Source organism: Ursus americanus, chromosome 3 (genome assembly GCF_024610735.1).
Source record: "Ursus americanus isolate L20-20 chromosome 3, mUrsAme1.1.p, whole genome shotgun sequence".
NCBI classification, from domain to species: Eukaryota; Metazoa; Chordata; class Mammalia; order Carnivora; family Ursidae; genus Ursus; species Ursus americanus.
Genome location: NC_142129.1, coordinates 15,334,617 through 15,352,972, shown reverse-complemented (window position 1 = coordinate 15,352,972; position 18,356 = coordinate 15,334,617). Strand labels below are relative to the sequence as shown.

The following is an 18,356-nucleotide window of genomic DNA, read 5'->3' as shown; positions in this document are numbered from 1 at the left end:
CACAGCATTTCATCATTTATAAAAGTCTTCCCTTGTTTGCTCTTCACAATCTTTACTTCATCATCCTTTGACCCTCCCACCATATTTACTCTTCCTACAAGACCCCCTTCTTCAGCAGTAAAACGAGAGTTTTCAAAGCAGTTACTTAATTAACCGCGTTCAGCCCACATGGTGGAGCTCCACCCCATAGGAGGAGCTAACACAGGCGAACCGAATTAGTCGGTCTGTCATTAACAAATGATCCCTTAATCTTTTCAGAGGAGCGAAACACACACAAAGGCCCAATCAGAAGCCGCGGCTCTCCGAGTTCGGTGGGGGGCGGGGCTGGGCAAGCGCCATCCCACCTCCCAGCCTCCCGCCGCGGCCGTCGGAGCCTCGCGGGCTCGGCCAGGCCCCGCCCCCTGGCCAGGAGCTGCGGCTATTGGGCGGTGCGTTCCTCGCCGTCGCCTCAGTTGCTGGGAGAGGGAGGGTGGGGGCGGGGCCTGAGGTGGGCCGGGGGCCCAGGGAGAAAGGCGGGGAGACGAGGGCGGGCTGGGCGGATTCGACGAGCGCCGCGGCGGTTGGCGAAGCGGACGGGGCGCAGCCTTCCCGGTGCGAGGAACGGTTCCCGCTGACAGATCCCCTTCTTCCGGCCGCGCCACCCGGGAGGCGGATCCCCGGGGCCTGAGGAGGCTTCCTCGGCCCGGCCCGCCCTCCCTCTCTCTCCCGCGGGTCACCCAAGCGGCCTGTGAGGAGGAGGAGGAGGAGGAGGAGGAGGTCGTCGGGGGCGGCGGCAGGCGGAGACCGCGCTCCCCCTTTCCCGGCGGCGGCAGCGGCGGGGGCAGGACAATGGAGGTGGCTGTGGAGAAGGCGGCGACGGCGGCCGCGGCGGCATCGGCGGCAGCCGCCGGGGGGCCCTCGGCGGCGCCAAGCGGGGAGAACGAGGCCGAGAGTCGGCAGGGCCCCGACTCGGAGCGCGGAGGCGAGGCGGCCCGGCTCAACCTGTTGGACACTTGCGCCGTGTGCCACCAGAACATCCAGAGCCGGGCGCCCAAGCTGCTGCCCTGCCTGCACTCCTTCTGCCAGCGCTGCCTACCCGCGCCCCAGCGCTACCTCATGCTGCCCGCGCCCATGCTGGGTTCGGCCGAGACCCCTCCGCCGGTCCCCGCCCCCGGCTCTCCGGTCAGCGGCTCCTCGCCTTTCGCCACCCAAGGTGAGAGCCGGCCGTGGGCGCGGGGGAGCCAGGGGAGGGGCTCCGGGAGGCGAGCGCCCTTGTGCGGCGCGACCCGCTGTCATGTCGCCGCCGCCCGGGGTGCGCGGCGGGGGAGGGGCGAGGAGGAGGGTCTGTGTTGGCGGTGACATGGAGGGCCCGCGCGCTCTGCGGCGTGCCGCGCGCCCCGCGAGCAACTTCCACGGGCGCTGAGGACTTGGCGGCGCCGCTGCTGCTCCTCCTGCTGCTCAGCGTTCTCCTCCGGGGTTGGGTGGCCCGTGCGACCCGCACTTTTGAAAACCTCTGTTGGAGTGGGCTGTAGCGTGTATCTCGGATTCTTTGCCGACTGCATCTAGTTAACTGCTACCCTCTGCCTCCCCAAAGCTTTGTCCGGGTCCATATGATCCTAATCATCTCGTATATACCCACGTTATTTGAGCTGGAGCGGGGGAGGGAGGGATGAAGATGAAGTGATGGTGACTTTCTTTAGTGATTGATTACAGATCGGATGCCGTCTATTTTCTATCTTGAATGTTTCAGGTTCTTTGCCTTAACGAGTCCCCGATTTTTCTCCCTCTGCTAGGGACAAAGAAACCCAAAGAGACGATATTTTGTTGTCTTTTTCATTCGGAGATTTTATTTTGAAATGGTAAAAGGTAAAGAGAAATAGAACAAAGTGATTTGGGGTTCAGGCTTTTCTTGTATTTTGTAGACGACAGCTGGAAATGTTGAAGTTACTGTTCTCTTTGTGGTATTTGTTACGGTATAATAAGACTTTTGACAGGTAGTTCCCATTGCTAACGTTAACAGGTTTGAAACATTTAAAGTTAAAGTAAGCACAATATTCTAGTAAAATGCTTGAGGATTTTCAATTGTAATAGTGCAAATATTGGAGCACCTCTTTTTTAAAAATAGTAACTGGAAAAGGAATAATTCATTTTTAATATATACTTCCTTTTAGAGGGTCTAGTTGGTTTAAGATAAAATGCTAAATAATTGAGGCTAGGTCAAGGGGTATATGAAATTGGTGCTATAAATATCTAATAGTGTTACACTCTTCATTTGATTATATGTTACAGACAGTATCTAGTTGAGTGAGCCAATTTTCCATGGGTCTCTCAGTTTCTGCAGGTCGTGCCAGGGAGGTACTGACTGCCCTTTGTTTCTATTTTTAAAAGATGTTTGTATAAGGATCAGCCTTGGAAGATAGAGATAGTGTCTTCCACCAGAGCAAAGAGCAGGCGTGCATATGGTCCGGTATAATGTCTACTGGAGTAAAAGGCAGGCATGCTTACTGTCCATGATAAAAGATTGGGGTTCTCCAAGCTTAGGTTTCCTCTTCTGTAACACAACCCACTCACTGCCTGTGCAGGTGTCAGCTGGCCCTTTTCACCTTGCCTGGGTTCTGGGAACCAGGGCAAAAATCTTGATACTTTGGCTTATGTTATTGTGAGTAACTAATAAACTGCCCCTTGTCTCTCATCCCTGAGTCTTTGTATCTTCTGCCATGGTAAGCTAGCTTGCAAGTAGGCTGAAGTCTCAGATCTTTCACACTGTTTTCTCTGATGTGGCCCACCTGTTGGAAATTTAGTACAGGTGAAACTGAAATCTTAGTTCTTAACTTTTAGACACATTTTAAGGTTTCTTTTATTTATATTTTAATTGGTTAAGCAGGTTAGTAGCCGATTAGGATCTGAATTTTGCATAATTCTAGAATTAAGATTTATTGTGTGCCTCGCCATGACATTTAGACCTGAATGAATGAGAACATGGGAAATAAAAGCTCTGAAACTAAACTCTGAGACGAGTTTTCAATTTCAGATTTCTCAAAATGTCCGGTGCAATTCTGGTCTCTCAATGTATTTTATCTTGGTGTTTGTATTATCAGCAAGAGTTCCAAGAAAGCATTTAAATTGGAAGGTAATGTTTTTGTTTTTATATTAAGGATAAAGTCTCTAACAAATGATAATTTAAATACAGTACAAAAAAAGAGGGTTATTTTCAATAAATTAAAAATACTGTCTATCCTGAGTCTTATAGATTTGGATATATTTTCCCTTCCTCTCTCCTTGCAAACTTATTTTAATACTAGCCGAAGTAAAACTTGAGCCAGCACATTTCATAAATATATAGGATTCATTTGGTCTCATCTGTACTTCATTCTCCTAATGAACTTGTGGGTAGAGTCATTATGGGTCAAACTAATAACTACAGGAGCTAAGCTAGCTCTCTGAGTTAGAGAACGATGAACTTGGGGGTAAAATAACAGGGAATGGGGGAAGGGAAAAGGAGGGGAAGCAAACTCAGCTCCAGCAGGTTGTCATGCAAGAGAGGGGAGGGCCAGTTTTGAATATATATATTTCTTTTTCTTTTAATGAGAAGTCTGAAACCTGGATTTTTGTGAGAGCTTTCTCTAGTATTAGATATTGGCAAGTAAATAAAAAATACACATGCACGCAGGCCCATTCTATAGGCCAAACAAAACAAGTTTTGTTGAGGCCACAATCATGTTGCAGTTATACTCTTCCTTTTAGATTTATTTTTTTTATTTTTTTTTAAAGATTTTATTTATTTATTTGACAGAGATAGAGACAGCCAGCGAGAGAGGGAACACAAGCAGGGGGAGTGGGAGAGGAAGAAGCAGGCTCATAGCAGAAGAGCCTTATGTGGGGCTCGATCCCATAACACGGGGATCACGCCCTGAGCCGAAGGCAGACGCTTAACCGCTGTGCCACCCAGGCGCCCCTTCCTTTTAGATTTAGATAGTGATTTTCAAATTTAACCTCTACTAGAGTCACTGGTATATTTATTAAAAATTTAGATTTCTAGCTGCACCTGGGTGGCTCGGTTGGTTAAGTGTCTCCCTTCAGCTCAGGTCATGATCTCAGGATCTTGGGATCCTAGCCCCCGTGGGGCCAGCTCCCTCCTCAGTGGAGAACCTCATCTGCCTCTTCCTCTGCCCCTCCTCCCTGCTTTTGTGCACGTGCTCTGCGTGCATGTGCACATGTTCTCTCTCTCTCTCTCCTCTCAAATAAATAAATAAATAAAATCTTTTAAAAAAATTCAGATTTCTAGCTAGGCCCATCCCTCCAGAGAGCCCAACTTGGTGTAGTTTTAGAATTCTAGAGTATAATATTAAACCCTAGTGTTTCTTTAGTTCAAGCAGTATTCCAAAATAAAATTGATCATAAGAGGATTCCTTAGGAAATTAAGACTAAAATTTAAGGCATAGAATAATAGTTTTCAACATTATCAGACCTCATTTTTCTGTTAAATAATTTTTGGTGCTCCCTGTTATCCTAAATGAAATTCATAGAAAATAAATCCTTCTAAAATATTATTTATGAAAAAGAAATCCAACTTATAACGAAAAGGTATGTATTATAATTTATAAATGCTCAGACACAATTATACTAGCTCCCAAGACTTCATTGAGAACATGGGTCAAAACTGTCCTTTTGTAAGGCTGCCAGTTGGAAGGAATGAAGATGAGTGACCACATGCTGAAGTTGGATGACTACCTCAGGTGTGACAGTCATTTTCTTAGTGTGCAGTTATATCCAGGAAAGAGGGAAGAGCTTGGAAGACAGATCTTCTTTAGATACATTATAGGTACCTGAAGTCAGAATACAAACTGATCTTGGAGAAATGTTACAACATGGTGCAATATTTTGTGGTGTTGATGTAGTGTTTAGCAAAAGAGTAGCAAACTCTAAGCTATTTTTTTCTTTTTTTATTTAAATTGAATTAGCCAACATATAGTACATCATTAGTTTCAGATGTAGTGTTCAATAATTTATCAGTTGCCTATAACTCCCAGTGCTCATCACATCACGTGCCCTCCTTAATGCCCATCACCCAATTACCCCATCCCCCTCACCCTAAGCTATTTTTAAAAGAATACTGAGCATACTCATGAAAAGGGTCACATTATTTGTCCAGGGAGAGTAAAAAATAAGACTCCATCAGTTTTCTTAGACTTCTTTACTAATTGGCAGTCTATAAGATGTAACTGTCAATTCTGGGATCTGATTTCTTTGGGTTCTTGGTGAGAAGTATAAATCACCTTGTGAGTACAAGATACAATGTCAGAAAATTAAGAGTATGTAAGATTGATCCATATCGCCTACCAGTTTTGTACACAAACAGTTCTATATACAGTATTCACCTGTTAATGGAAATTATACTATTGTTTTCATTTTGGGGCTATTATGAATAAAACTTATAAATATTTGTAGACAAGTCTTTATGTGGATATGTTTTCATTTCCTTGGGTAAATACTTGGGATTTCTTGTTTGCATCATAAATGTGTATTTACACTGGTTGTACTGTTTTGCATTCCCTCTAGCAACGTATGAGAGTTACAGTTGGTTCACATCCTCGCCAATTTGGGTGTTAGTCTTTAATTTTAGTCATTCTAGTATGTGCAAAGGGGAATCTCGTGGTTTTAGTTTTCATTTCCCTGATGAATAATGATGAGCATCCTTTCCTGTGCTTATTAGCTATTACAACTTTAGGTAAAAATTTCAGTTGTCTTGTAGATTTTTAAAATTAGGTATTTGGTTACATTATTGAAAAGTAAATATCTTTATATACATTCTGTATCCTGGTCCTTTGTTATATGTATTGCACGTATTTACTCCTGTAGCTTGCCTGTTCATTTTCTTAATGGTGTCTTTTGAAGATCTGAAGTTTTAAATTTTGATTAAGTCTGATTTATCAATTTTTTTCTTTTATAGTTAGTAATTTTTGTGTTCTATCTAGCAATTCTTTGCCTATCCTAAGTTTACTAAGATTTTGTCCTTTCAGTATTTTTATGGTTTTGGTTTTCATATTGAGATGTGTCATCTATTTTGAGCAATTTTTGTATGAGGTATAAGGGTTGAGGTTCATGTTTTCAACCATATTTTAAAGTACCATTTATTGAAAAGGGTACTTTTCCCATTATATCACTTGGGGATTTTTGTAAAAAATCAGTTGAACACATATGTATGGTTCTATTTCTATACACTTTTCTGTTCTTTTGAGCTATCCATTCAGTAATAAGTGTGTGTGTGTGTGTGTTTATTGCTGTAGCTTTTTTTTTTTTTTTTTTTAAGATTTTATTTATTTATGTGAGAGCGCCAGAGAGCATGCAGGAGCATGAGCTGGTGGAGGGGCAGAGGGAAAGGGAGAGGGAGAAGCAGAAGCTGACTCCCTGCTGGGCAGGGAGCCTATTGTGGGGCTCCATCCCAGGACCCTGGGATCATGACCTGAGCCGAAATCAGACTCTTAACCGACTGAGCCACCCAGGTGCCCCTATTGCTGTAGCTTTTAAAGCAAATTTTCAGTTGGACAGTTTTGTTCTTTTTAAAAATTGTTTTGCTCTTTGAAGTCATTTACATTTCTTTATAAATTTTAGAATCAGCTTGTTAATTTCTACACAAAAGCCTGCTATGATTTTGATTAGAATTGCATTAAATCCAGATACCACTTTGGGGAGAGTGATTTAACAATATTGACTATTCCTATCTATAAACATGTTTTATCTCCTATTTAGATCTTTAATTTCTCTCAGCACTATTTTATCATAGTAGTCTTGCACAATATTTGTGAAGTTTATTCCAAAGTATTTTACGATAATGTTGTTTAATGATATTGGTGTTTTTAAAAAATATCGTTTCCAATTGTTGTTAGCTAAAATACAATTGACTTTTGTATATTGATTGTATCCCATTATCTTGCTAAATTTAATGATTAAATCTTAGTAGTTTTTGTATATTAAGATTTTCTTTGTAGACTATCCTGTTGCTCACAGGTAGATAGTTTTACTTCTTTTTTTCAATTCCTAATTTCTGTCATTTTCTTCCCTTATTACACTAAGTAGGACCTCCAGTACAATATAGAAGTTTAATTTCACTATTAAATGAGAGATGACATCCTTGCCTTATTCCTGATCTTAGGATAACATTAGTTCACCATTAATATGTTAGATCTATTAGCTTTTTACAGATGCCCATTATCAAAGTTAAGACGATCCCTTATATTCGTAGTGTGCTGAGGATTTTAATTGTGTTGGATAATGAATTTTGTCAAATGCATTTTCTGTATCTGGGTTTTCTCTTTTTTCTGTCAATGTGGTGAATTAGGTGGATTTTCAGATTCTAAACCTATCTTGCATTCTTGGGATATGCTCTACTTGGTCACCATGTATTATCCTTTTTGTGTACTTCTGGATTTGATTTGCTAATATTTTAAGGACTTTTTTATGTTCATGAGGAATATTGGTGATAGTTTTCTTGTATCTTATCTGATTTTGATATCAACGTAATAACTGGCCTCAGAATGTGTAAAGTGTTCCATCTCTAATTTTTTGAAAGAGGTTTTGTAAAATTAGTATTCTTTAAATATTTGACAGAATTCAATGAATCCATCTGGGTTTGGAGTTTTCCTTATGAGAAGGTTTTACATTTGGAATTTTGTGTCTTTGCTTGATACAGGGCCATTCAGATTTTATATTTCTTTATGAATCCATTTTGATAAATTCAAAATTTTCTGTTTCATCTAATTGGTACATTTTTAGCATATATTTGTTTACATATTCCCTTTTCCTTTTGATGTTTTCAGGGCCTGAACAATGTCCTGGACCTCTTTTGTTTCTATTTGTAGTATTTGCTCTTTTTCTTACTTGTTATTCTTTAGGGCTTATCAACTAACTTTTGGCTTTGTTAATTTTATTTATTGTTTGTCTCTGCTTTAAAGGTATAATATTCTCTCTAAGCATGTGTTGGCCACCTCAAACAAATGTTGTGTTTTTATTAACATTCTATTAAAACATTTTAAAATTTTTCTTGTGATTTCTTCTGTGACTGATGGGTTGCTTAGAAATGTGTTAATTTAAAGGTATACGGGGATTTTTCTGGATAGCTTATTCCATCGTAGTAAGAAAAAAAAATACTCTATAAGGCTTAAATCTTTCGAAGTTATTGAGACATTTGATGTCCTAACATACTGTCTGTCTTGGTGAATGTTCTAGGTGTATTTGAAAAGAATTTAAATTCTATCCACAGTTGTTTGGTATAGTGTTCTATAAATGTCAATTAGGTCAAGTTGGTTGATAGTATTGTAAAAATTTTTATTTGGTTTGGTTTTCTTTTTTTTTTTTTTTGGTCTACTTGTTCTATCAGTTATGGAGAGAAGAATGTTAAAATCTCATGATTGTTGACCTTTTTATTCCTTTAATCCTGGTTGGTTTTTGCTGCAGATATTTTGAAGCTTTATCCTACTGATTAATTGCCTGCCCTTTTTAAAACTATGAAATGTTCTTTATCTCCTGTACTACTTTTTCATGAAGTCTACATTGTCTTAGGTTAGTACAACTACACCAGTTTTCTTACCTCTGTTTGAATGGTATATTTTTTCATTCTTTTACTTTTAACCTTTCTGTTTAAAGTAGGTCTCATGTAGATAGTGAATAGTCATGTCTTGCTTTATCCAACCTGTAAATTTTTGCTTTTAATTGTTTAATCCATTTACATTTTAAGTAATTATTAGTGTGGTCAAGTTTAAGACTATTTTTTAAAAATTTGTTTTCTCTTTGTTTCTGCTGGGCCTCTAGTATCTTTGTTTTTCTCAATCCCTTAGCTACTGTTCTCTGGTAAGCTTCCCAAAGTCTTGCCATGCATATGCATAGTAGTCTTCAGCCAAGGACTTGGAGAAACCCTGGAGAGACTACTGGCACCCTCACTCTTTACCGCTCTCTTCTCTCCAGTGTTTAATTTGTTTCAAGCTCCAAATTCTCTGGGTTTTTTAGCTATGTTCTACTTAGGCTCTAGCTCCCTGCACTATGGTTGGGAAATAGTCCCCAGGCAGAGAATCAAGCAAGACATGTTGGGGGTTCACCTCCTGAATTTCCCCTTTTTCAGGGATCACAGTCCTCATTGCCTATTGTCCAATGCCTGAAGACAGTTGCCTCATATGGTCTTCCCAGTTACATACAGTTGTTAATGGCATGCAGACTTGTCTTGGTACTGGTTACTGTGTCCTGGTGGAAAGTTGATATCAAAGTACCATTTTTAAATTGTATTACACCTCTTTAATATGCTCACAGGTGAGCAGTTTGATTCTTAGATCTCTAGATTTTTATCTTTTAAATTTTTCTTAGAGGGGTGCCTGGGTGGCTCAGTCGTTAGACGTCTGCCTTCAGCTCAGGGCGTGATCCCAGAGTCCTGGGATCGAGCCCCACATCAGGCTCCTCCACTGGGAGTCTGCTTCTTCCTCTCCCACTTCCCCTGCTTGTGTTCCCTCTCTCACTGGCTGTCTCTCTCTGTCAAATAAATAAATCTTTTAAAAAAATAAATAAAAAATAAATTTTTCTTAGAGATCTCATCAAGTTAAATGTCATCCTGGATGCACGAGCCCTACGTTTCTTCCTATGACCTTGACCCCTTTCTCAAATTTACTTCTGCATTTTCAAGTACGTACTAGACCAGTAGTCTCCAGAATGGGATGTGTGTCAGACATTATGAGATAACATAATTCATTGAGTTGAGGGAAAACATTAGAACTTCTTTAAGTTAAGCTTTAAAGTACTTGATAAGTAGAATGTCACAGTCACATGAATAAGTATGTCAAATGGCTACATTTCACATGTGGCATACAAAGTATTCTAAGGGGGGAGGAATGAGGGCTGCTGCAAGTCCAAAAGGTATCTTTGTATGAGTTAGGAATACATGTCCTCTTGGCATATGTAACACCAAGGACTACATGGCATGTTAAGTGGAATGCATATTAATCTCCATTTGCCCTCTTAAGTTCCTTGTGCTGTACAACCAGTCAAACTGTACACAGCTGCCCTGGAGGTAATAGGATTTCTATATTGCAGATCCTATTGTGACCCCCCCCCCACTCCACCCCTAGCACACTCACACACATATTGTAATACAATTTACATGTTCTTGGATAAGTTGGCTTATGGATGGATTGTAGCCTCTGTTTTTAACCAAAATGACAGTCAAAAATTTAAGATCGTGATAGGCCATTACCAGGACCCTGACATAAAACCCTGTAATCTCAGCTCCTAGGGAATTCCCATATGGAGGCCACTCACAAAAGCCCCTCAGTTTCAGCAGCCTGGAGAGTCCCTAAGTTGTAGGATGTAGGGCACATGTGTAATGGCCATAAAAAGTGATTCTCAACTCCAATTAATAGCATAGAGAGTTACATTTAAGTCTATCATCAAAGATGAATGCTGATAACTTGGCTCCTCCCCAGTTTAGGAAAATACAGAAGGCTCCTCAGGACTTCCCACATTTGATGACTTCTTTAGTTATGTAGAGGGATAGATATTTGTTATTTCCTGGAACCGGAATATGCAGTCAGTGGTGGATTAGCCAACAAGGAGATCTGTATTCTATAGAAAGCTGTAATTATTGCTCCTCCATTTTGTTTTTCATTTTATCGGGTGTATGCAGTTGATGGGAGTTGTGATTTTCCACCAGCCCTAAATTATTTGAATCTTTGAAGTCTCATTTTCATCTATGATAAAAATAATATTAATTTGTAAGTATAACAGCATTAGAGTGGCAGAACTGATACTTTATAGGCTCTTTTTTAGTCTTATTGTGAGGTTAACATAAGTGATTTTCTAACTGAATCTAATAATCGGGCCTAAAAGTTTCAGAATTACCGAGAAGACTCTTTGAAATTGATTGACATCCTGTATATTAATGATGAACTGTGCCTTAAGTGTATATTACATCTTGGACCATTAGAGAATAGTGGTATGAAGCTATCATGATTAGCAAGACATTTAAAAATATTTTACTCTGATCTTATTCTTTCAAAATGTCTTGTTTGTTTATTATATACAGGATACACTAGTTCTGTAGTATATATACGTAATAGATATATACATAGGTGCATGTTCAAATACTTGTGTTTAAAACAACATGTGAACATAACTATCAGATGAATTGCCTCAGTGTTTTTCTGTGTTTACCTCATCTTTAAAAGTGGTTTTCAAATCCTCTTCTAAGTTGTAAAAATACAGGATTCCTCAAAGAACTTTGTTCTGATTTCTTCTAAAATACATAGTCCATAGGTACTCTTGTCATGATACAATACATTTGAAGGAAAACTGTCCTATATAATAATTGGGAATCATAACTACCAGAAGATCTTTATTTTACCTTGATTATGAATGAATAGTCTTTCTGGGATCTCTTGACTGTCTATATTCAGCATCAAGGAGGTAGAGCCTCTAGCATATGACATTCCTAGTATCTGTCTCTTTGTACTGGTGCATGTTGATTTATGTTTCTTCTGGTCGTCGTCAGTCTTCTATACTTGACTTGTGTGTCATGTGCCTTAACTTGCTTTTACTAATTTTTCTCAGCTCACTTTCCCACCTACCTTTTGGTATTAAGGTTTCCTCCCACTTCTCCAACCCTTCCTTTTTTGCTCTTCTGTTGTCCTCTGTTCCTTTCCCTTCTCCTCTGGAGATTAGAGTGAGGAAAATACCTAGGACAAGCCTTTAAGAATTCGGATATGTAATGGATGTAGGATGGAAACCTAGAAAGGAGACTGAGAAGAGGTACGAGAAAACCAGGAAAATGTAGTGTCATGGAAGCTAAGGAAGGAAAGTATTAACAAAGGCAGTGGTGTTTCACAGTGTGGTGTTCCTGCAAGGTCAAATAAGAGAGGCCAAAAACATTTTTTGTGTTAGAAACATGGCAGTCATGCAAAAGCATATTTTGGTGGGGAAGTAGAAGGGGAAACGCTACTGGCGTAGGTTATACAATGGCTGGGAAGTTAAGACGGCTCTGTGGAGAAGTTTAAAGGGATAAGGCAATACCTGGGGAGAAAAATGGAGTTAAGGAGGGTTTCTTGTTTATTGCCTTTTTGTAAATAGGAAAGGCTTAGGGAAGTGGTTACACTAAAGTACCATAGGTTTGAATAGTTTTTGTGGTAACAACATAAGAGGAAGCCTTAGAACTCTGAATCTAGGAAAGCTATCTTAGTCTTTATAGATTCTACATAGGAAACTTAAAAGTATAAGAAAACCCATTCTACTATAATATGATGTATAGAAAGTACTGTAATTTTATACCACTGAAAGATAGTATAAGAAAAAAGATGGCAACAGTCCTCTGAATAACAGATCTAAAGAAATGAAGATAGCAGTATACTTTGGTCTTAAAGCAGAGATATAATGAAACCTATTTTTACAAAATGAGCTGGGAAAATGAAACAGTATGTTATGAAAAAACAATATAAAATTAGAAAAGTTTAGAAATGAGCTCCTATGCTATAGGAGGTCATGAAAAGAAAAACTGACAGACTTGAGGAATGAATTAGAAATTTTTCAGAAATGAAGATGAACCAGAAAGTTCTTGAATGAATACACACTCTAGGAAGTACCATAAAAGAAATGATGGAAAAGGACAAGTGAAAACAAATCAAGTAAAGAGATAAAAGAAATTCATAAAGTGACGAGAAGATCCTGTATGCATATGCACATAAATATAGGGACATTAATAATAGCACCCGAAGACTGATTGAAAAAAGAAAGAGGAAAAAAACAAAAACAAAAAAATGTTAAACGATGAACATCTGTATTATAAGGGTTCACCGTGTGCCTAGAAAAATTAAAACAACAGCCACCACTGAAACATGTACTAGGCTTTAAAAGAAAAAAAAATACTTTGGGCATCTACACAGAAGGACTACATCAGTTGGTGGAAAGAATGCCAGATTATCATTAGACTCTCCAACATTGGTACTTGAATCTGGAAGACCGTGGAGTAAAGATTTTTTAAGATTTTCACAGAAAAAAATGTGAATTGAGACACATACCCAGCCAACTGATGTTTAAGCATAAAGACCACATGTAAGAACTTTGAAAGTACTGTTCCTATGAGCCCTTCCTAAGGATACTAGATTTTGCTGCATTTTCTTTATTTCTCACTTCAGTATACTTGATGTTATTTTTTCTGATTTATGTGGGAGTAGGTTGTAGACATGACCCTTGAGCCCCAAATATGTCGATGTGTCTCCGAAGTATAGATTCTCTTTTTGAAAGTTGGGTTTTTTTTTTTTTAGCTTTACTGAGGTTAGGTTAACATTCAGTAAGCTGCACATATTTAAAATGTACAAGTTGATGAGTTTTGATATATGCAAGGATAATCCTCTATAACCACAGTATAATTACCGAATTCAGGATATTTGACATTAATACAATGCTATTATCTAATACATAATCTATATTCAAATTTTGCCAGTTGTCACAATAATGTCCTTCACAGCAGCTTCCCCTCCCCCCTTTGATGGTGGGGGAAATCCAGGACACAGATTGCCAGCATGTACCATAGAATAGATTTGTGGACAAGTTCCAGAGCGTGAATTTCCAGCAAATCCCACGGATACAGCACCGAAGTGTGAGCAATGGGTGTTACCTTTTCTAACAAGGTCTGATAACCACTCTGAAGGGAAAATTCTTCCTTGGGCACTCTGTCTTAGCCTTAGAGGTAGTGGCTATTATCATATTTATCATATCTGCTATTATACTTATATTCTTGAGCGTTGTTTCAGCCTTTTACTAGCCAGTCCTTGTTATCCCAGTTCCTTGATGTAGTTAATAATTATTTATGTCAAATGTTGTTTTTTCAAACTTAATGTTTGATTTCTCTCCTTATTGTACCCAGCCTGGATGCATCATTTTTGGCAAAAGTAACATGTCCTCTTCAGTGCTTTACATTAGGAAACCATTCTGTCCCATTGTTGTTGGTGTTTGGCTTTGATCACTAGTTTGAACAGCCAGATTTCTCCACTTTACAGATGCCTTTTTTTCCCCTTTGTAATTAATAAGTAACCTCCTGTGAGGTACTTTGGGAGCTGTATGAGTGTTCTGTTCCCAAAAACCATAGAGAGCATCCACTGATGATTCTTCCCCTCATCATTTATTATTGTGATGTTACAAAATGGTGATTTTTGTGTCACTCTCTGCTTATTAGTTGATATTCTACTGTATGGATGAGATTTTCCTTTTCCATTTACTTATTACTGTGAGCTTGTGAAATTTTTTAAGTATAATATGTTATGAACCATTTCTTTCATTATTTATTTATTTTGATAACCACATTGTTCCAGTTTGAGCAGTAGAAACCGCTTCAGGTTGAAATCTTGTCCTTTGACATGCACCTTTTGACTTTTGAGTACTTCTTACTTTCTGGCAAACCAGAGGGTTTCTAGGTTCATCTTGTACTTTTCTGTACCAGCCTTGGTTGTTTCTCTAAGGAGCCCCAATTCCTTATTTTAGTTAAATCAATTTATCTTTTATGAATTTTTCTTTTGTTTGGTATCTAAGAAATCTTTACCTAACATAAATGTTTTCCCCTTAAAGTTTCATAGTTTTAAGCTTTACATTTAGATCTATGATCCATTTTGAGTCAATTTTATATGAGATATGAGGTGTGGATCCAAGTCATTTTACATGTGGATATTTAATTTTTTCACCACTGCTGTTGAAAAAGCCATCCTTTCTCCTACTGCATTATCTTTGTCAATTATCAGTTGTCTGTGTTTATTTTTAGGCTCTCTATTCTATGGATCAGTTTGTTTTTACACCAGTACTGTGGTGTTGAGTCTTTATATTAAGCCAAGAGATCTTTTAGCAGGAAAACAATAGGTGAGATGTTCTGCAGGGAATTCTTTTTCCCCCCCTTTTTTTAATTATGTTTTCTATTTTAATTCCAGTATAGTTAGCATACCATGTTATATTAGTTTCAGGTGTACAATATAGTGATTCAACATTTCTATACATTACTTAGTGCTCATATGATAAGTATACTCTAATCTCCATCTCCTGTTTCACCTCTCCCCCCTACCCACCTCCCTTCTGGTAACCATCAGTTTGTTCTCTATAGTTAAGAGTCTGTTTTTTGGGTCGCCTGGGTGGCTCAGTTGTTAAGCTCTGCCTTCAGCTAAGGGCGTGATCCCAGGGTCCTGGGATCAAGCCCTGCATCAGGCTCCTCTGCTGGGAGCTTGCTCCTTCCTCTCCCACTCCCCCTGTTTGTGTTCCCTCTCTTGCTGACTGTCTCTCTCTGTCAAATAAATAAATAAAATCTTAAATAAAAAAAAAGAGTCTGTTTTCTGGCTTGTCTCTTTTTTCTTTGTTCATTTGTTTTCTTAAATTTCACATATGAGTGAAATCATATGGTATTTGTCTTCCTCTGACTTCTTTCATTTAGCATTATATTATACCCTCCAGATTCATCCATGTTACTGCAAATGGCAAGATTACATTCTTTTTTATGGCTGAGTAATTTCCCAGTGTGTGTGTGTGTGTGTACACCTTTATCCATTCATCCATTGATGGACACTTGGGCCGCTTCTGTAATTTGGTTATTGTAAATAATGCTGCAGTAAACATAGGGTTCCATAAATCTTTTTGAATTAGTGTTTTTGTATTGTTTGGGTAAACATCCAGTAGTAGAATTACTGGATCATAAGGTAATTCTGATTTTAAATTTTCAAAAAAAATCCATACTGTGTTCCACAGTGGCTGTACCAATTTGGATTCCCACCAGCAGAGCACAAATGTTCCTTTTTCTCTACATCCTCACCAGCACTTTTGTTTTTGATTTTAGCCATTCTGACAGGTGTGAAGTGATATTGTATTGTGATTTTGATTTGCATTTCCCTGATGATGAGTGATGTTGAGCATTTTTTCACGTGTCTGTTGGTCGTACTGAATGTCTTCTTTAGAGCAATGTCTGCCCATTTAAAAAAAATTTTTTTTTGAGTATTGAGTTTTATAAGTTCTTTTATTTTGGATACTAACCCTCTGTCAGGTATGTTGTTTACAAATATCTTCTCCCATTCTGTATGTTGCCTTTCAGTTTTGTTGATTGTTTGCTGTGCAGAATCTTTTTATTTTGATATAGTCCCAATAATTTATTTTTGCTTTTGTTTTCATCGCCTCAGGAGACATATCTACGAAAAATGTTGCTATGGGTGATGTCAGAGAAATTACTGCCTTTGCTCTCTTCTAGGAAATTTTTATGGTTTCCAGTCTGACATTTAGGTCTTTCATCCATTTTGAGTGTATGGTGTAAAAAGTGGGCCAGTTTCGTTCTTTTGCATGTAGCTGTCTAGTTTTCCCAGCACCATTTGTTAAAGAGGCAGTCTTTTTGCCACTGGATATTCTCTCCTGCTTTGTTGAAGATTAATTAACCATATAGTCGTGGGTTTATCTCTGGGTTTTCTCTTCTGTTCCATTGATCTATGTGTCTGTTTTTGTGTCAGTGCCATACTTTTATGATTACTACAGCTTTGTAATATACCTTAAAGTCTGGAATTGTGATACCTCCAGTTTTGCTTTTCATTTTCAAGATTGCTTTGGCTATTTAGGGTCTTTTGTGGTTCCATACATATTTTAGGATTTCTTATTCTAGCTCTGTGAAAAATATTGTTTTGTTTTTTTTTTTTATTGATAGAGATTGCATTAAATCTGTAGATTGCTTTTGGTAGTATAGACATTTAACAGTATTTGTTCTTCCAACCCATGAGCATAGAGTGCCTTTCCATTTCTTTGTTTCATCTTTGATTTCTTTCATTAGTGTTTTATAGTTTTCAGAGTGCAGGGGTTTTACCTCTTCGGTTAAGTTTATTCCTAGGTATTGTTTTTGGTGCAATTGTAAATGGTATTGTTTTCTTAATTTCAGTTTCTCTGCTGTTTCGTTATTACTGTATATATGCAACAAATATATATTCATTATTACTGTATAAATGCAACAAATTTCTGTATATTGATATTGTATCCTGTGACCTTACTGAATTCAGTTCTAGTAGTTTTTTGGTGGAATCTTTAGGGTTTTCTATGTATAATATCATGTCATCTGCAAATAGGGAAAGTTTGACTTCTTCCTCACCAATTTGGATGCCTTTTATTTCTTGTTGTTGTCTGATTGCTATGGCTAGGACTTCCAGTACTTTGTTGAGTTAAAATGGTGAGAGTGAACATCATTGTCTTGTTCCTGACCTTAGGAGAAAAGCTTTCAGTTTTCCCCCATTGAGTATGTTGTTCCCTGTGGGTTTTTCATTTAAGGCCTTTTATTATGTTGAAGTATGTTCCCTCTAGACTTGGTTCATTGAGGGTTTTTATGGAGAATGGATGTTATACTTTGTCAAATGCTTTTTCTGAATCTGTTGAAATGAACATATGGTTTTTATGCTTTCTCTTAGTGATGTGATTTTCACACTAATTGATTTGTGAATATTGAACTGTGCTTGCATCCCAGGAATAAGTCCCACTTGATCAAGGTGAATGATTTAAATATTGTTGGAATCTGTGCTAATATTTTGTTGAGGAGGCTTGCATCTAGTTCATCAGAGATATTGGCCTGGTAGTTCTCTTTTATTTTGTGGTATCTTTATCTGGTTTTACGAGCAGGGTAATGCTGGCCTCGAAGAATGAATTTTAAAGCTTTCCTTCCTCTTCTATTTTTTGGAATAGCTTGAGAAGAATGGGTGTTAACTCTCAAATGATTGGTAGAATTCACCTGTGAAGCCATCTGCTCCTAGACTTTGTTGAGAGTTTTTTGATTACTGAGTCAGTTTCATTGCTGGTTATTAGTCTGTTCATTTTCTTTTTCTTCCTATTTCAATTTTGGTAATTTCTGTTTATAGGAATTGATCTGTTCCTTCCAGGTTGTCCAATTTGTTGGCATATAATTTCTCATAACATTCTCTTATAATTGTATTTCTGTATGTTGGTTGTTATTTCTCCTCTCTGATTTGTGATTTTATTTATTTGGGTCCTTTCTCTTTTTGATAAGTCTGGCTAGAGGTTGATTGATTTTATTATTTCAAGAACCAGCTCCTGGTTTCATTGATTGTTTATTTTCTGTTTAGATGTCCTGTCCATTGATGTAAGTGGGATGTTAAAGTCCCCTACTATTATTGTATTATTATCGATGAGTTCCTTTATGTTTGTTACTGTTCTGTATATTTGGGTGCTCCCATGTTGGATGCATAAATATTTGTGAATATTATATCTTCTTGTTGGATTGGTCCCTTTATTATTATATAGTGCTCTTCTTTGTCTCTTGTTACAGCCTTTGTTTTAAAGTCTAGTTTGTCCAATACAAGTATTGTTGCTCCTGCTTTCTTTTGACATCCATTTAC

General features: G+C 38.3%; 1 protein-coding gene across 2 annotated transcripts in view; it reads left to right on the top strand.

The window, feature by feature from the left end:
• Positions 1 to 507: 507 nt before the first annotated feature.
• TRIM24 (tripartite motif containing 24) overlaps positions 508 to 18,356 on the top strand; it is a 92,277-nt gene continuing 74,428 nt past the window's right edge. Inside the window, exon 1 of one of the 2 annotated variants that reach the window (XM_045792568.2) lies at positions 508 to 1,192. In XM_045792568.2, coding sequence (XP_045648524.1) covers positions 829 to 1,192 — 364 coding nt within the window. In that variant the 5' untranslated portion in view covers positions 508 to 828. The remainder of the gene's footprint in view (positions 1,193 to 18,356) is intronic. The other variant, XM_045792567.2, reaches the window with a different exon arrangement.